Consider the following 21,038-nt stretch of genomic DNA (forward strand, 5'->3'; position numbering starts at 1 on the left):
TCTAATTTCCACATCAATGTTCGAAATAAGAGAATTTATTCTTACCAAGCGAGTTGGCCATGCGGTTAGGAGTGCAGAGCTGTGAGCTTGCATTCAGGAGAAAGTGGGTTCGAACCCCGCTGTCAGCAGCCCTGAAGATGTTCTTCCATGGTTTCCTATTTTCACACCAGGCAAATGCCGGGACTGTACCTTAATTAAGGCCACGGCCGCTTCCTTCCCACGCCTAGCCCTTTCATATCCCATTGTTGACGTAAGGCCTGTCTGCATCGGTGTGACGTAAAGTAACTTGTATCAAGAACGTTTCTTTTAAGAAAGGCCTTCCCTTGCTTTGCTAGTCTGCATTTTATGTCCTCCTTAATTCTGCCATCGTTAGTTATTTTACTACCCAAGTAACAATATTCATGTATTTCCTGTAAGACTATTTCCTAACCTAATATTTCCTGCATCACCTGACTTCGGTTGGCTGCACTCCATTACTTTTGGTTAGGACTTCTTTATTTTCATTTTCCCCAAGACTGTGTATATACCATTCAGCAATTTCTCCAGGTCTTCTGCAAATCTCAGAGAAGCCATCAGCAGTACATAATTCATACAGAGAGAGATGCATGTCCTCAGGAGTTAGTTACGGCTGTAGTTTCCCCATTGCTTTCAGTCATGTAGCAGTAGCAGTATCAACTCAGTAAAGCCATATTAAGTATTATTACAAGGCCATATCAGTCAATCATCTAGACTGCTGCCCTTGCAGTTTCTGAAAGGCTGCTGCCCCCCTTTCGATTAAGCATTTGTTGTCTGGTCTCTCGACAGATACCCATCCGATATGGTTGCACGTACGGCTCAGCTATTTGTTTCACGGGGACGCACAAGCCTCCCCATTGCAGCAAGATCACATGGTTCGCAGGGGAAGTAAAATGATTTATCAATATGAATTATTATATTGTGCTTATGTTATATTGTTTACATATGTTAATATATAACCCTTTATTTAGGAAACTGACCCTCAAAGAGTTTGTCATAAGACACACAATATTATACAATTTTTTAAATTATATGTTTTAAGGCCTGTTGTATATGGCTGTATTGGTACTCTCTGTCACTGCAACTGCTTCAGGAAAACTAACTAAATAAATAAATAAATAAAACTGAAATATACATTTCCAGTTTGAATTTGAAATTCAACTGGTTTACCTACCAAAATATTCATTTTAGGGATTTAGGTCATGTTAAAATAGTCACTTTTTAATTTTTATGGGAATACTGGTTCCATCCAGTCCTGAAAAAACTTACTGTACATGATGTAATCAAAATAAGTTGATTCTAAACTTTCTTTAACCCCTCAGAGTGGGAGGAGTTGCAGTACACGCTGCTTGCTAGTGTAGAAGGAAGCTACTACACACCCCAAGTTACGAGCATAAAACATGATATTGGAACTACTGTAAATTGATATTTTCAGCACATTCAGTATGCACAGAAAGTTTGGTGTAACACACACTTTCTATTCTAAGGCCTTTGCTGGCAAGATGTAGTATTTACAGTGCGCTATGTCTTCTGGTATGGGCTAGAATAAAATTGTTACTTTCCTTGACCTGTCTCAGTCTTATACTTAGCTTTGACAATATGAAAGTGGCTGGAGGTATGAGTGATGCTAGTAATGCCATTCCTTATGCAGCCAGTCCCTGCTATGAACGGTGTGAAAATGTCGCTCATAGGGCCGGTTGGTACACACATTTCAGTGGGCTTGGCAGACTGATGTGCAATAGCAACTTCTGGCTCAGTGAGGAAAGCAACGGGAATCTACCTCACTCCTCATTTCCCTAGTACACCTCTTCAGTGACACCTAGGCCATCTATGACAGGCTACTGGTGAACCTGTTGAGGATCCAACCAGGTTTCGGGCTGAATACCCAACATACATACATCATGAAATACCTCCCTTTGCAACATTATATTATTTAATACTTAGTAGACAGCTTTTAGTGCTGGGAGTGTCTGGGGATATGTTCAGCTTGCCTGGTGCAGGTCTTTCCATCTGATGCCCATGGGTGACCTGCATATCACATCGTTAGACCTCACAGACTTGACACCTTAATGATAAAGGCCATCAGGCGAGCCAGTAGATATACCTTCCCATGGATATCCACCAACACGTGGGTCAACATCCTGTAATTTGCTATTGTCTCCACTTTTCGCATTCATTTCCACCACATTTATCAATGAACTATCATTGGAACTAACCCTTTCACTCTGGTCGACTGCTCTAACAGTTGAGAGGGAGCTGTGCTGTGCACCCAGTGGACTGCTGTAGCAGTCGAGCTGGAGCCGTGCCTCAGCCGTTTGACTGCTGTAGAAGTTGCGTGTTTTTCGGCCGTTTTCCGTTTCACTACGATAGACTGCTGAGGAAGTTCGGCCTTGGAGGTCTCTCGTGGCTGTCTTGGGAGTCTATAGTTATGGCTATGATCACCAGATCATCACAGGAGTAAACAGTTCGAAGACAAAAGCAATGTGTCCGGTAAGCTACTTACTTCACGCCTAGTTGCTCCATGTACCGATGTGCCTGTGCTTCACAACTTAGCTCTCAATTGCTTTAAATTGTGAAAGAGCTTGCATTCAGGAGAAAGTGGGTTCGAACTCCACTGTCAGCAGCCCTGAAGATGTTCTTCCATGGTTTCCTATTTTCACACCTTAATTAAGGTCACATCCGCTTCCTTCCCACGCCCAGCCCTTTCCTATCCCACTGTCGACGTAAGGCCTATCTGTGTTGGTGTGACGTAAAGAAATACTGTGGAGGAAACTCTTGCCCTCATATTGGGTACTGAATTTGAAGATTACTATCATGATGATTTATCATCCGATTCTGGTGACAAAACAACTTCAATCACACCTACTTCATGCACGTTTTCTACTCCAGTTACCGCTTCGTCGCCTAGAAGGTCAGCCTACTTCGATGATTCGATTGAAGATGAAGATAGTGAGGATGAAGATCAGGTGCCTGAACCATCGAGCAGCCAAATCAGAAAAACAACAACCTGAATCCGAAGAAACATAACTTCATCACAGCTAATTCCGGACTGAAAAGTTTAGTAGACAATGCTAGTTTTTTTTAGTCATTTTTTTAACCTGAGTATCATATTTCTTCTCTGTGAGGAGACTAATAAATACTTTTCTCAGAAGGTAGCTGCAGCTGGAGTTCTGGAGAGGGTCTGGAAAGAATGGAGGGATGCAACTGTGAGTGATATTTACATTTTTAATGCCACGATATTTATTATGATGAGAGTAAAAAAACTGAGCATGTCTGGATATTGGACTGAGAACCCAATTCTTCAAACACTTTTTTTTCTAGGTTGCTACATCGAGACAGTTTTCAGAATATCTTGAGATTTCTCCATTTTTCCAAAAATGGAGAGCCTCATAACAATGACTGTTTGTATAGAGTATGTTCTGTAATCAAACATTTTAGAGAGAAATATAAGGAGCATTTTTATCCCTATGAAAAGTTGTGCATCGATGAAAGTCTTCTTTTATTTAAGGGCAGACTGAAAATGAAGCAAAATATTCCCGCTAAAAGAAGCCGCTTTGGAATCAAGATATTTGTGACGTCGTGACCAATTATATATTAGATTTCATTGTTTATTGCGGTTCAGCTACAGACATAAAGAATCATTATATGGGCATCTCAGGCGACACTGTTGCTACAATGATGGAGCCATATGTGCGGAAAAGACACACCCTCTATTGCGACAACTGGCACACAAGCCTTGTCTTGTTTTGTTGGCTGTATGACAGGGCAACCAATGCTTGTGGCACAGTAAGGCACAGTAGAAACGATATGCCTACAATGGCAGAAAAACTGATGAAAGGTGAGCTCACTTTCCGCTCTCCACCAGGACTACAGTTGGCACTAAAATGATGCAACAAGAAAGAAGTTTGGACGCTCCCAACATTTCACAGTGCAGAAATGGTGGAAACCTCGAAGGTAGGTTGTAAAACTGCCAAGAAACAATTGAAACCTTTGTCAGTTGTAGATTACAACAAATCAATGGGACCTGTGAATAGAAGTGATATGGTAATGAAGACAATGGAAGTATAAGAAAATCTTCTACGTGGTACTGCAAGCTGTTTATTCATATCATAGATAATGATGCTTTTCAACTCCTACTGTCTCTATAAGAGATTTGCAAAGAAAGTTATGACAAGTTCCAAATCTGAATCATTCTGGAAATACTTGAAAAATACAGTGTTGAAAAAATACAGTTTTGAAAAAAGACGATCCAGTGGAGGAAAGAGATATGATCTACCCTCGAGACTGACAGCAGGACCTCATCTTCCTGAGAAGTGGAGTATGCAAAGCGCAGAAGAAGAGGAAGGAGATGAAAATGTGTTGCAAGGAATGCAATGTAACATTATGCACCTTTCCCTATACCCGAAATACAAGTAACTGAAGATAAAATTTATAATAAAAACACATGTTTTTAACTCCACCAGAAATTTTGAAATAAAATGTTAAATGATGTATACAATTGTAATTTAAAGTTAATGTTCATGTAAAACTATAATTTGTAATTAATAACATTGAAATAAATGGAACTAAAGATAAAAATTTACAAAAATAAACAAAACAAGCCTTTAACTCCACCCGTAGCATCCCAAAGCCATGGATTTAAAAGGAGGATGGGAAGCTTTGTCTGAATGAAAAGTGCTAAAAATATAATCATAAGCATTTGACTGAATATGCATTAAAGATAAAATAAAATAAACCTCTTCCTGTTCTCTCCTCATTTCACGAGCCTACGTGGACGGGAGAGCGGAGCGAGACAAGCATCCCGTACAGCTGGCTAGGTGAGCCACCCGCTGCTAGCATCCAGAGGGTCAGTTCTCCCTACGCCGGAGTGAAAGGGTTAAGATCTTATCACCCGAGTTGATGTAAGTGTTGATCAAAAGCAAAGAAATACTCTCATCAAACAGCCATACTGTATAAGTTCCAGTCAATCAGCTTACACAGCACTAAAAGTCATGCATTTAAAGTTGCTTGAAGGAAAGGAAACTGCTGACAGAGTCGATATATCCATAAAAGGAAGAGGTAAACAATACGCTATCCCTGTCTAAAAGAAAGTTTGACATAGCTCATAATTTCTACAACAGATAACAACGCAGATGCTGCACATTGTGTAAAGTACGGCACTCCACATTTGCCAAACATGGGTGCATGCACTGCTGGGTTATAAAAAGACCTAATTTGTCCAGTCTATCCAAAAGTATTATATTATATTCATAATTTACCCTCCTTTCTCATTTAAAATTCAAATAATTTTTTCAGCCTCCCACTCAATTCTTTGATACAGTAATGGCCCTCTGGCCTTTTGAAGTTGGAAACCCCTGCTGTAGGCAATTAGAGATGATATTCAAATACCTGCAGCAGAAGGAACCAGGACTAGTAAATTGAAAGGATGCAGACATTTTCTCACTGAACTGGAACGTTTATTACAGACAGGAAAGGAGCAGTAGGAGAGGGAGTATTTATACTGGTGAAACAAGAATATGTATAAGCTGCAAAAAGTTAAGGATGGAAACGTAAAATTCTAGGTGTAAGGCTCATATCTGAAGATAATAGTCAACTTAATGATTTGGGGTATACAGATATGCAAAAGGTGGTGCTGACATTGACTTATTTGATAAGATAATTGGCTATGTGGGAAAAGACACAGAAAGGAATGTGATTGTAGCAGGTGATCTCAATTTACCAGATGTTGATTGGGAAGGTAATGAAAATGGCAGGAAGCATGACCAACAAAATGAAAATAAGTTAATCTGGGAAGGACAACTGAATCAGAAAATGATGGAACAAATTAGAGGGAAGAATATTCTGAATGTGGTGCTGGTAAAACTAAATCTCTATAGAGAAACTGAAGTGACAGACTATATCATGATTATGAAGCTTTTTTGTCATAGTTAAGAAATGTGATAGTAAAGAAGGCTGTAAAAGTAGGATTATTAAGTATTACCATATGGTTGATAAGATGGGCGTGGGAAAGAAGACTTTTGATAGGGTAGATAATGGGTGATTACTGACAAATTAAGTGCAACTGGACTAGACAAAAGAGTGACTGAATGGATGGCTCAATTTCTAGAAAATAAAACTCAAGATTATTAGAGTAGATGAAGCATTATTTGATCCTGTTATCATTAAGAGGAGAGTTCCTCTAGGCAGTAGTATTGTACCTTCCTGTTCTAAATATACGAACGACATGAGTAAAGAACTGGAATAAAAAATAAGGCTTTTTGCACATGATGTTATAATGTATACAGTAATAAATAAGGTACAGCATTATAACTGGCTGCAAAAAGACCATAACAATGTTGTGAAATAGATAGCAGGTAACGGTTTGATGGTATACAGGGTGAAAAATCAGGTTGTGTGTTTCATCAAGAGGAAAAGTCCTCTCAGTTTTAATTAATTTGTTGATGGGGTGAAAGTACCTCATGAGAATCATTGCAAGAACCTACAGTATGTATTAATATAAAAATCTTCATTGGGGTAACCTTATTAATGGTATTGTAAATAAAGGTTACAGATCTTTTTGTATGGCTATAAGGGTATTTAGGGGTTACCATCAAGTCACAAACCTTCTTTGGGACAATCAAGTGCCATTGATATCTATGAAGACTCAGTGACAGGTCAACTTCATACCAATAACAACATATGGACCAGAAATTTGCACCATCAACAGAAGGGATAATAGTAGACTCCAGGCTGCAGAATGAAATTCCTGAGGTCAATGCTTCAGAAAAAAAAAGACCTGTTAAGTTCAGAAATGAAACAATCTGAAAAGATGTCCAAATGGAACCACTCTGTGCAACTGTAGCAAGATCAATATTGAAATAGTTTGGTCACTTGAAGAGAATGGAACAAGAGAGAGTAACAAGGGAATGGTTTAAAGGCACCTGGAGGGTAAGCAACCATAGAGGCAAGGCAACGACAAGATGGATATCCCAAACAAAAGAAGATCTGCAAGGAAGAGGTGTAAAATGGTGTAAAATTGAAGAGGAAGGAATGTACCTGTGCAGATGGAAATGGAGAGTGCCCTTACTCTACACCAGGGAATCTGAAGATGGTTGAATGATGATGATTATCTCATGAGGGTAGGTAAGGATGTAAAGGAGAGGGCATATATGTCACTGGTAAGACCACAATTAGAGCATGGTTCCAGTGTATGGGCCCTCATCAGGATTTGATTCAAGAACTGGCAAAAATCCAAAGAAAAGCAGCAAGATTTTCTTTGGCCAATTTCTGACAAACTAACACAAAGTACAAAGAGAGTTACAAAAATGTTGCATTCTTCAGACTTGGAAGACTCCAGGAAAGGAGATGAGCTGCTCGACTAAGCAGTATGTTCCATAAGTGAATCTATATCCATATCATCTGATAGCATGGCAAGCTTCAACTTTTGCTAAAGAGACAAAGTCTCTCAAAATGCATTGGCACTGCCAGTTGCTTCAAATAGCCTACACAGTAGCTTCCATCGTACGCACTAGCCATGCGTCTTCATAGGTGTGCTATTTAACAACTGATGAGCCCAAATTAGCACAATGGAGCAAAACGCTGGCAACAGAAATGAGTTAGTCTGAAAATGTATAATGTCCAATAATAGACCCATTATATTGGTATTATAAGCAGTATATTCTGAACTGTCAGTGGTGAGACAGCATGGAATGACATTAGTAGATGAATAATGCTGTGCGGTGTTTTTAAAAGTGGGAAAGATCACAATCTGAAGATAAAGTTGGAATTTAAAAGGGCATATTGGAGCAAATATCCATTTATAGCACGAGGAGTTAGGGACAATTAATTGAACAAAGGAGATGTTCGATAAATTTCCAACTTCCTTAACGTAAAAGGAAATCTTCAGGGTGGTGTTGTGAACAATGGAGCTCATGTGGATGAGGAAAATGATGTTGGTGAAATTACACTTGCGGAAGTGGAAAGGATGGTAAATAAACTCCATTGTCATAAAGCAGCAAGGATACATGAAATTAGACCTGAAATGGTGAAGTATATTGGGAAGGTAGGGATGAAATGGCTTCATAGAGTAACAAGATTAGCAAGGAGTGTTGGTAAGGTTCCTTCAGATTGGACAAAAGCAATAATTGCACCTATCTATAAGCAAGGGAACAGGAAGGATTGCAACAACTATCGAGGTATCTCATTGATTAGTATACCAGGCAAAGCTTTTTTTTTTTTCCGAGTTGCTTTAAGTCGTGCCAACACAGATAGGTCTTACGGTGACAATGGGACAGGCATGGGCTAGGAGTGGAAAGGAAGCGGCCATGGCCTTTGTGAAAATGGGAAACCACGGAAAACCATCTTCAGGGCTGCTGACAGTGGGGTTCGAACCCACTATCTCCCGAATACTGGATACTGGCCGCACTTAAACAACTGCAGCTATAGAGCTCGGTAGGCAAAGTATTCACTGGCACCCTGGAAGGGAGGGTGCGATCAGTGGTTGAGAGGAAGCTGGATGAATACCAGTGTGGTTTCAGACCACAGAGGGGCTGTCAGGATCAGATATTAAGTATGAGCCAGGAATAGACCATTGTGTTTATGTTTCATAGATCTAGAGAAAGCATATGACAGGGTATCAAGAGAAAATATGTTCACCATATTGGGGGACTATGGGATCAAGGGTAGATTATTAAAATCAATCAAAGGCATTTATGTTGATAATTGGGCTGCAGTGAGAGTTTATAGTAGAATGAGGTCTTGGTTCAGGATACTTACAGGGGTTAGACAAGGCTGTAAACTCTCACCTTTGTTGTTCATAGTTTACATGGATCATCTGCTGCAAGGTATCAAGTGGTAGGGAGGGATTCAGTTAGGTGAAAATGTAGTAAGCAGTCTGGCCTATGCTGACGACTTGGCCTTAATGGCAGATTGTGCTGAAAGCCTGCAGTCTAATACCTTGGAACTTGAAAATAGGTGCAATGAGAATGGTATGAAAATTAAGCCTTTCAAAGACTAAATTGATGTCAGTAGGTAAGAAATTCAACAGAACTGAATGTCAGATTGGCGATACAAAGCTGGAACAGGTAGATAATTTCAAGTATTTAAGATGTGTGTTCTTCCAAGATGGTAATATAGTAAGCGAGATTGAATCAAGGTGCAGTAAAGCTAACGCAGTGAGCTCGCAATTGTGATCAACAGTATTCTGTAAGAAGGAAGTCAGCTCCCGGACACAACTATCTTTACATTGGTCTGTTTTCAGACCAACTTTGCTTTATGGGAGTGAAAGCTGGATGAACTCAGGATATCTTAGTCATAAGTTAGAAATAACAGACATGAAAGTAGCGAGAATGATTGCTGGTACAAACAGGTGGGAACAATGGCATGAGGGTACTCTGAATGAGGAGATAAAGGCTAGGTTAGGAATTAACTCAATGGATGAAGCTGTATGCATAAACCGGCTTTGGTGGTGGAGTCATGTGAGGCAAATAGAGGATAGGTTACCTAGGAGAATAATGGACTCTGTTATGGAGGGTAAGATAAGTAGGAGGAGACCAAAACGATGATGGTTAGACTCAGTTTCTAACGATTTCAAGATAAGAGGTATAGAACTAAATGAGGCCACAACACTAGTTGCAAATAGAGGATTGTGGCAACATTTAGTAAATTCACAGACGCTTTCAGACTGAACGCTGAAAAGCATAATGGTCTATAATGATGTATGTATGTATGTATGTATGTATGTATGTATGTATTTATTTATTTATACTTTTCCAACTTCTTTGAAATTATTTAAGGAAAGAGTAGGTAAATAACTGATAGAGAATCTACCACCTGGGTGTCAGCTCTAACTGCACATCAGTGGTGAAAGATTGTTTTTCTCCTAACACATCGCTGTCGATAGCTCACATGGCTGACAAGCGTGCATGACAACTTATTGTACAGTATGTATTATTTAGTGTAGCTTTATAGCTGTATCTGGGTATTTGTATCTGTACTTTACTCAGATCTGGCAGTAGTTTTGTTTTTATTTTGTTAATGGTTGCTTAAAATGGTTGCTAGGGAACCAACTCTGAGACCTTCTGAAGTAAAATAGACTAGATGGTGATCTCAATTAAGTGACTGGGAGCTATTGAGTGCCTTAGAGAATATGAGTTTAATAGTGATGAATCTGAGAATGATTAAGGTATTCTGTGAACTTGACATCTTGGATAGTGATGGTGGTGTTGAAGCAAGCGTTAAATGATATTACAGAAAAGATTGGTGATAAAATAAATGAAGAACCAGCAGAAGTAGCAATAAACAAACCAAAATGATAGGTGGAATTCACTTAATAGAATTTTTTAGTAAGTAGTGTTTCTTCATGTTGTTTAGTAATATATTTATTCCTTGCCTGAGATGCCCTTTTTGTTGCATTTTACTTTCTTATTGTTTTTAAAAGTTGCTTTATATCGCACCGAGAGACGACGGTGGGATTGGGAAGGGCTAGGAGTGGGAAGGAACCATCATGGCCTTAAGGTAAATTTTCCTGGTGTGAGAATGGGAAACTATGGAAAGCCACCTTCAGGGATGTCAACTGTAGGGTTCAAATCCACTATCTCCCGAATGCAAGCTCACAACTGTGCCCCAAACCACATGGCTAACTTGCTCGGTTTTTCCTTTTCTTCATTGCCTTATATTGTGAATAAAGTCAGGAGTGTTGTTCATCATGTAAAGAATGAAGTATGTGAAATAATAGTATGATGTTTATAAGGAATAGATTTCATGCATGCATACGCCATCATATGATCCCAGTGCAGCTGACATTTATAAGTGTTCTTCCATTTAGTCGGCCTACTCTTTGGTGTTAAGAAATGAAGTCAATGTTTGCAACTCCAATTTTTAGAGTTTTACATAATTATGATTTCAGTTCCATGGTGACAAGGGTCTAAAGGACCAGTAGTAAATATACTACAAGAACGAGAGTTTTTGCATGTACTTGAAAGGTGTACGAAACTGACTAAGATGTCTTCACACACACGCACACACTCTATACTGATTAATTACTGTACAATCTGATCAAGAGTTTTTTCAGTCACTGTATCAAATGTAATAATTTGATGTTTTGAGTTTCTTCAGAAAGTAACTGCACGATTTCCTTACCTTCAAGACAGCCCATTTCTATGTGGAGAAAGAAAAAGAAAAGGGATTATCTCCTTGAAACAATATTGAGGATAGTTGTGAATTGTTTGCAAATGGAGGACATTTGTTTGTATTCCAATCCAGTACATCACTTGGACCTTTCTAAACTATTCAGTTTATACCTAATCATGTGCATGGCAAAATTTACACAAAATTGTATAAATGGAAGATAAAATAATAATGGGATCTGTAGGTAATTTGAAAAATTCATGGCTCATTCTTGAGTACTTTTAAAGTGATAAAGTGTTAATTAAACTTTGAAGTATCATTTATATTTTCTTACATTCTTGTTAAAAGGTTTAAAATTATGTTAGTGTAATTTCTGAATCTTCTGGAAACTATATTCTAGGATTGGTACAGAATGTTTATTTTAGGCATGCTAATGCACTGAGGTATGCTATCACCATTTCAAATGCCATCTTACTTCACAATTAGAATATAAACTATGAGAATATAATAAGATAAATCTTATTTATAAACATAAGTAGAAAGTAGAGGGAGAATGACTTAGACAAGCAAGGACACAGAGCATACAAGTAATGGAGCAATGAAGCACGAAAAGGAGCAAACAAGTGACAAATCAAGCCATATAAAGAAAGGTAGGAAAATAAAGAGAAACAGGATATGGGATATAATATGATAAATACTGTACCAGGAGGTACAACCCAACGCCGCGCATTTAAATCTAGAGCCAAAAAGAACTCCTCTACTGGAGAAACCGTGAACTTGAAACTAGACCTACTTAAAACCTTACTCACAAGATGTCACCACTAGTATCTGACGGAATTTTGTTATTTTGAAGTTTCCTGTACTGTGTGAATTTCTACTAGTTTTGTTAAACACTCATCAAGAAGTTTGGATATTCTTCCATAGATGTCACTGCTAAGAAATTATGATCATGCACACTGGTGCAAAGTGAAAGAACTTTTGATTTAAAGAAATTTTGTATTCATAAATTTTTTTTTTACTAATTGATGCTCATTTATTTTTGGGTTGGCAATATTGATCTTTTCTTTCTGCCAGTTTTGAATCTAGCCAATCCCAAATTTCTGTAATTAATTTTCAACCTATCACTGCCTCCTTCTTCGATTTTGAGTGTAACTTTTAAATCCACCAATAAATTGAGAGGGTGTGGCTAGTTTATTCGTGAAAGGTCTCGAACTTTCCCCGAGGGTTTATAAACTGCGGATTTTCACATCTCTTGGCCAATTGATCGTCATCTAACCTAGAGTGTGTGTCAAGCAGGAGGCAGGAGGCGCCTCTTTCATCAGGCAGCAGTACACCAACAAGGTAATGGCCACATCTTTATTTCTTGGTAGCTCCGCAGTTTAACCTGAGGGAAAGGTCTGAATCTTTAACTATGTAATGTAGTTTTCCTACAGATGTAACTTCTGCCGGCTAATGTAAAAACTTCATAAAATCTTTAATGGTAAATCGGGGATAGAGAGTGATGTACCCTCTCGAGCTCCCCTTCATATTGGTTTGAGGCGACTACGTTTTGTAACTGGTTTTCTTCCCTTTCGTAATGTCTTAATTTACTCTTATACGAGTCACCTCCATAGTTTGGGAATAGCCCATTTCTTCGGCCTAGTGCCCCTTAGGTTTTAAGTGTTCATATCTAGGAGTGCAAGTACATGCCTCCATTTAGGTTGTGTTTCGGGCCATTTACTTAACCTGTTCTTTTCTGCAAAGGCCCAATAGGTTGGGTACTAGATACCCCTGTTTCAAATTTGTAAGTTGTGCCTTGATGGCGAGCGATTGTAATTTTCGGATATTGCCTTGAATAGGCTTGGAAAACTGAGAGCACGTCAGCTCTTTTCAAGTGTTTTGAAAGTGCCTTCTGGGAGGCTTGATATTGTAAGTTGGGAGAGAGTGCTCCATGTATTGAGGGATTTCTGCCATTGAGTAAATTTGTACTCTCTTGTAAATTTGAGCTAGGAGCTCAAGAATTGTAAAGCAAGGGGCTTGATGCTCAGATTGTTAAATTGTCACCTAATTTTGAATTTTCTTGTCTTGTCTAAAATTTGTCATTGTACCCGACGTTTCATTGTTATCAAAATTTTGCTAAGGTTGAATTTAAGAAAATATAACCTTCAGTTTAAGTTTTAAATTCGTTTCTTGACATTGTAGTTAGGCCCATTCATCCTGGCACCTTCTTTCACCTCTGCGGTCCACGATAAATCCCGGAACAAATACAATGACAGATCAGCAAACAAAGAGGAAGAAATAGAAAAGGAGGCAAGGACAAATATGAGTGTAGTTTTGAGATTGTCCTTGTCTCTTTGTGTTATGTTTGTCCTTATCTCCTCCTCCCGTTGCTTCCTCTTCTGATTGTTTACCTGTCATTGTAATTATCCTGTTCATTTTCCTACCTTTCCATATAAGTCTTTATATGAAAGCATGAAATGTGTTTTACATATACCTCTGTGCTGTAACTGAACCTTACGAAATCATGCTTTTCAAAAATGAAGATACTCCACTTTTCTAGGTATCTGTCATCCTTGCAACTTGGTTATCATAAAATATGATTCACTGCTATTCTTCATGCCTCCAAGCTTCCTGGATGCAACATCACTGCAAGCAAAGGTGATGGTTATTCAATTTGGTTTTGACCATTAGCATGAAGGGGCACTGCAGAATGTTGTACAGAGGTTTCTACAGAACTTTGGATACTAAGCAGATTGTTGCTTCTCCCCTTACTTATGCTTTTCTGTCTGGGCTGATCTGTATTTGACAATGTTGCATAACATCTGATCAAATTAATCTATCCCTACAATGCAGCCCCTGGAGTTTAAGGTATTTCTTTATATTCTCTATTCTCTGCAGACACTCCTCACACTCTCTCTACTTACTCTACTATCCAGCAGATGTACAGTAGGCAAAAACCAATTTTATCTACTGCTTGGGAATCAAAATTAATGCCATCTGGTGTTTATCATACCCCTCATACTGAAAATCCCCTACACCAAATGGCATTGCAATCCATCACTTTCTTCTAGACACAAAATTTATCACCACATTTGCATACAAAATTCCAAACCCTATGGCAGTATAGCATTGATGGCCTTGGCCTACCAAACCACCGCTGCTCAGTCTGAAGGTCTGGAAACATCGCTGCTGTTATTCTTGGCTTCCTAGAGTGAGACTGCTATCTCACTGTGGGATAGCTCTTCAATTGTTGTAACACAGGCCGAGGGGACCTCAAACCAAGCCTCAGATCCAGGCAAAAATCCCTGACCTGACTGACAAACCCAGAGCTTCTCGGTAAGAGTCAGACTCACTACACGAAGACTACAGGGCCGAAGACTACAGGGCTGGTTATATTTGAATACTAGCAACAAATATTTTATGTTGTATGTTTCAACAGTTAATTTAAAAAAATTAAAAACTTTGTATAACAATTTCCTTTCCTGTGGGGTGGCCAATGAGGAAAGAATAATCTAACTCTTTTTGTAGGATTGCAATGAACTTACAAGATAGTGGATACTTTTATTTGGTAATTTAAGTACTTCGTTCCAACATTGGAACTGATGTGTTATCTTTTTGAAGGTAAATGTACAATTTAAAGTATTCACTACATCTTACATTAACTATAACAAGAGAACCTAACCTTGGAGACTCCTGATTAGAAGTATACATTCTGTTCCAATACACTAAAAATGAAATTGGTTTGTTCCTCTTATTTTCCTTATGTTTGTCAACTAGGTTCTTTAAAACCAAGGCTGCCATGTTAGTTGGTACACACATATGTGTTTGAGACATTTTCATGATATATGATTGAATTTTGTATCTAGATACTTAAATCATGTTCTAGCCCAGTAATCTCAGTCATTTAAAAAAAATGTATTAATGCACTTTGTATAACTAATAGCCTCACCTCCTTAAATTAAATTTTGAGCATTATTATTGTAAGTATATTTTTTATTTGTACATAAATTGGAAATATTTGGTTCTTATACACTGACAGTATGTATATTAGACTGATTTTTAGTGAAGAACATCATGTTAATTAAATTACATTGTCAAGTTCCCTTCATCAGTACTTGACAAAATGCCAGAATTGTGAAAAATTATTTCAGTGGTGCATCAGTGAAAGACATCTGAGGGCCTCATTTTTTATTTTTATTTTTTACAAAATTTGTTCCATATTTTAATATAAGTTCCTTAATGTATTTCTAAAAATAATAACAACAATTACTGTATTGTCCAGCATCTCTAGCTCTAAGATCAGGGTAGGAAATGGTTAAAGACAACGTGCGCCACGCCAAACTCAATGCAAGTGATTCAGCTAAAACACGCAAATTGTATCTTGGTTAATTGTGGAGTCATGTAAGCTACACACTGTTGAACCCAGGGACATTCACATTCAAATCTCCTGGGAACTGATGGCAGTTAGTGACAGTAAAGAGGTGGATACTGTTTAATAAATTCAAGAATGAATTTAGTTATGACAAAACTTATGAAAGATAATCATGACCTAAAATCGAAATGTTAGACTGAACATAAAATCACATTTTTCAAAAAATAAAGTTTAGGTTAAAATGACAGTTTTATAATTTCAGCAGTATGGAACTGATGAGTCCACTGCAAAAATAAGTAACGTTGGATAGAACTGAATTTACAGGAATGAATTTTTAAGTTTTGAATCATTAAGTAAATGAAAATAATGCATTTCTTTTCCACATGACTAAGGACTATTACACATCTGATGATGGTCAGCAAGCTGAGCCTCGTAATAGTAGAATATTTTTAATAAATGTACAAAATAAAGTTACAAGGAGTATCGCTGACCGTCTAGAGCAGTTAGTTGTATGTTAGTTCATACTTTAGAACCTTTATTGTGAGAGATATTCTCATTGTATTCTCTTGGGTCTGGACTACTAAATTGCTTTCTTTATGATCTAGCTGTAATGACAATTTAATCCTCCTTGTGTCACTTCCTTTACAATAAATTGCTCATTGATTCTATTACAATTATTATTTACCACTCAAAATAGAGTAAAATAAAATTACAGGAAACTATTTAGATTAGTAAATATTTAAAACCATGATTTACTACGTAAGTCTGGAGGGCACGGAAAAGTGGATTCTGTAATGTAAATGTGTAGTACAGTTGTTCAGGTACTTTATTCCTGCATTCAGCAATTTCCAGTAGGATACATATATTACATTACATTAAATACTGGCATTTTATACCTTTCAGTAAATGATGTGTAATGATTGCCTGTACTACAATATTTAAACAATAACTTGTTCAATGTATATCACTGCTAAATTTCATCTCAAGATTGAGAGTAATGGTATAATAATTTCCATAGTATGAACTGTAATTTAGATTTAATTAATGGAATGTTCTAATTTCTTACTTTCTCAATTGTAAAGAAAAATATTAAACAGTATCACACCACCTTCACACACAAAAATAATCAGCAGGAGGTAGGGTGAACTCAAGCCTTTGCACGCAACTAGCGTCAACTTACTCGCTTGCTTGAGGGAAAGTCATCCCGGTGAAAGAAGGGGACAGAGTTTCTGTATACATCTCACAGCCCGTTCCTTGCAGATAATCGTTCTGCCAGGCTTGCGTGTCTGGGGACTGAAACACCAACCAGGCGGGAGGGTGTAGAGTGGGGTCCCACTCTTCTTCAGCATCTTGTTTGCCATCTAGGAGGGATTTAGGTTGGATGTATTTCATACGGGTGAGTAGGAGGAAGATTTATACCATAGATGGATTTTTCTTTTGCAGGTGAAGAACAAAGAAATGAAAATGAAGGGATATATAGAACATAATAGTGAGAGAGCAATAGAGAGAGAGAAAGAGACCAGATTCACTAGATATCATTTACAGTGGTAGTGACACTGGATCTTACTCATGTAATATGCCCTTTCAAATTATTCTTTAATATGAATAATAATTTGATTTAGCCCTCATTTTACAAGTTTCACTGTCAAGTACCACTGTAAAGACAAAATTGCTGCAAAAGAATCAGAAAATTATTATTTATGAAAAAGATAAGAGAAACATTATGAAACAGGAAGAACAAAAGGCAGAAAGATTAAGAGCCCTGACACAATTAAGTTTACTTGCACAGACAACAATGAAGTAACCTCATGTTTGGTATAATGTAACATGTTACATTACTTTCCTCATTGTCATGTGTGCAAGTAAAGGTTACAGTCTGCTACTTACTCGGTAGCCTGTGCAAAAGGCATGCTTATAAATGTAGGGCTCAATGTTTCTGTGTACATCTCCATGCCTGTTCCACGTAAATAGTCGTTCTGCCAGGATTGCATGTCCGGTGACTGCAGCAACACACACACAAATAACTTAAAATAAGCCATCACTTTAAAATTTTACAACAATTGTACTGTCTCAAGGTAGGGAGATGACCTCCTTGCAGTAATTTAAATACAGCAATCTCCTTCCCTCCTTCACAAAATCTTGGCCCCCTTAGTAACATGAGAAATATATACACTGAAATACTGTTCGACCACGATCTGTTTAGGACTATGAGAAATGCAGAGAAGACTTGGTTAATACCCTGCTTCTTACGGGTTCCCACCCTATAAATCATCTTAGTCCATACAGTATGTACACAAAATTAGTCATTTATTGTCAGTGCTTCAGTGTGGTATGTTGCATGAAAGGAAATGTGGACAATTTATTTATACCGAGTCTCTCAATAACATTGCAAATATAGAGATTAAAGTAGATGAACCCTTGATTTCATTTTTTGTCAAAATTAAATAATTTTCTATAATCCTAACAGATGAATTGTTCATAATTTTTACCAGAATTATGGACTTAGTTGACAATGAACATATTATAGTTTTGTATTATTAATACTATATTATTTGTATGTTAACTTGCATGTTTATCATATTAATGAAATGTATTTTGTCTGCCATGATCTTTTTACATTTTAAAATTAAACAATATTCTGAAAGCTATAATTTGTTTTCTTGCATTATGAGATTTTAAGTATATAGACATTTTTTGTTCCATATTATCTCATTTCCAACAACAGTCATTCTACATAATTCAAATTATCTTCCGCCCTGATATGTATGTTCAGTCAATCATCCCCCACTCTTCCCTACCTGAAATGTCATGAATTAACTTCTGAAACTAGTTGTACTGCTATATAATGTTCTGAAAAGGAAACAAGCCTGACCTTGGCTACTGGCTACTTCCCTCTTCCATAAAAACTAACTCATCGTGGTCAAACGAAACCTATTTAATGAATTTTGATTCATACATTGTTGTACATTTCCAACAGCACACACTGAATCTTACAAGAGAAGGCTACATCTACAGGGTCACCGATTTTGTTTAAACATTAAAAATAAACAGATAGGTATCTGAGGGTTTGTGCTATTTGTCCTCTCTTACCAAGATCTCAGGTTTGAGGTGTGCCTCATTTTTACTTTTTCTTTTCTTCTTTCATTTCCTTTATCTTATATCTGTTTTATCCTTGTTCAAGTGGACTAACTGACATGAAATGTACAGATAACTATAAACTGCATCATAACAAAAATGTTTACTATCATCCTATGTTGACTTTTTGTTGTAAAATGTAGAGAGTTTCACTCTCTCACTCTCTCTCTTCTCAAAACTGAAGGAGTACCGTATTTACTCGTGTATTAGATCCCTATTTCTTCCAATTTTACAACCATAAAAAGTAAGGGGGGTCCAATATGCAATAATCTCAAATTTTGTGCAATAAACACATGGCTTCTAGGCTATAAGAAACTATAAACTGTACATGTAAGAATTCTACACTATTCTTTAACAAACTTATGAATGTACTTGAGTTATACTGGCTATTTTCATTGGAAGGCAGTATTTCAAAATATAAAAAGAAATGGTGAACACTACTTTTAGGCCTATATATAAAGTAAATATAGTCAGTTTTAGTTACTCATATCACATCATTCATTTCATCTCAATTCTGCTGATTAGTTTGAAGTCAGAAAGAGCATACGATCGTAAAAACTCGCTACGATAATTTGACTCACTTCATACTCGACCCCGTAGAGAAAAGGGATATTGTCATATTATGCAATATTGATAGAAAAGAAGTTAATGGCCACTCATATGTCTCTGTCAGTCGAGCAGAAGGCCTACTGCACAGTAAACCTGAGTAAATCTAATCACAGCTTTCATCTGAATTATCGTCTTGTGTTGCCAACTTCCCTGCTACCAGCATGTCATCATTCCCAATGACATCTTCACTGCCATCTCATCAGCCATGCATTGAGAGCATTAATGTAAGCAACAGTATGTGTAATAGAAGCCACTCTTCCGAATAAAGACGTTCTGTAGAAAGCATGCCAAAGCACCAACTGATAACTAGCGTACATTACGAGTTGTAATTCCGAATGTAATACATAGTGACTGGAAACATTCTTTGCATAACTGCAGCTATCAAAAGCCAAATTCTTATATTTCATGCTTTATCACATCAGAATTTACGTAAACAGCTGTAAATGAGATAAGAGAGATCACATTGTTTAGGTTAGGTATGCTATCGCCTGCATAGTGCCAGAACTTCCACGACGGCAAGATAAAAAAATAAACAGGAAAGTTTACCGAATTTATGGATATCTACAGGTGTGGTGGTAATGCATTTTATTATTATAATGTTTAATTTCATACTATCTTTATCTCCATCTTTTTATTAATGCATAGTATGTTTGTTTGGCATCTCCAAAAATCGGGACAGAAAATTAAAATAATATTTTTATTAATCATCTTAATTTCCCATTTCCAGCTTCCCGGGTTGGGTTGTGAATCAAGGACCTCCATCGCTGCCTATCTCTCCACCACTGTTCTCCTTTTTCAAGTACATCTTCCGGTTTTCCTCCTCTCTTCTCTATGCACTCCCACATTGAATCTGTCCACCTCTTTCAGGGTCTTCGTGGTCTCTTTCCTATCGACTTCTCTGAAAAATATATAAGTAATAATAATAATAACGTAAATGTTTCCACCTTTTCAATACTACAATATATTCACAAAATTACAAAATTATACGGTACTAGTTTCGACCCATCTAGGGGTCATCATCAGCCGTATTGGAGCAAAGATCATTTGTGGCGAAATCCTAAGACAATATTATTTTAAAGAATAACAAGTGAAATGAGATGTTATGGTAATAGTTAATAATACAAGGAATATACATACTAAGAGGTTTTTAACAAAGAATAAAGTATAAATGGGGTGTTGTAAAAATTATAATCATGGAAATCAGTAAGTTCTTGTATTGAAATGAAATATGGCTTAGGAAGAGGGCTTAAGGTGGGGCTGAAGGGTGCGGGAGAAAGTGTAATTGTCTTGGAAAAGTACCTTTGATTAAATTTAGGATTGAGTTTAGGTTGGCTGCATTATTGTTTCTGAGGAAAGTGATAAATAGATCGAAGAGTATGTTGGGTTTCTCTGAGATTTCATTGAGATTGTGACTGGCATTAAAGTATTGGTCTAGGTGTATGTAGTAATTTTCCATTATGTTCAGTAAAGGGCCCTTGTTTGCTAATACGAGGATGTCCATGTCTTGTTCAATATTGGAGAAATTATGGTTATAATCTTGCATGTGTTGGCCGATGGCTGAAAACTTGTTGTATTTTATTGCATTAGTGTGCTCGTGGTATCTGATAATGAAGTTTCTCCCGGTTTGCCCGATTTAGGTTTTTTTACAGGTGGTACATTTGATCCTATAAACTCCTGATTTTAAAAAACTGCTGGTCTTGTTGATGTGTGAAGTATTGTATAAAACATTCATGTTCTTATTGTTGGTTTTGAAGGCTATTTTAACGCCTTGTTTCTTAAAGATGTTGGTTAACTTGTAGATATCATTGTTGAACGTGAAGGT

The 21,038-nt window shown here is 37.2% G+C and overlaps 1 protein-coding gene across 1 annotated transcript in view; it reads right to left on the minus strand.

The window, feature by feature from the left end:
* Window positions 1-21,038, minus strand: part of slo (calcium-activated potassium channel slo) — a 1,051,052-nt gene that overhangs the window by 294,803 nt on the left and 735,211 nt on the right. Inside the window, exon 12 of the mRNA XM_067152575.2 lies at window positions 17,360-17,472. Within this exon, the coding sequence (XP_067008676.1) occupies window positions 17,360-17,472 (113 nt within the window). The remainder of the gene's footprint in view (window positions 1-17,359; window positions 17,473-21,038) is intronic.

The sequence above is a fragment of the Anabrus simplex genome, chromosome 8, assembly GCF_040414725.1.
Source record: "Anabrus simplex isolate iqAnaSimp1 chromosome 8, ASM4041472v1, whole genome shotgun sequence".
Classification (NCBI taxonomy): domain Eukaryota; kingdom Metazoa; phylum Arthropoda; class Insecta; order Orthoptera; family Tettigoniidae; genus Anabrus; species Anabrus simplex.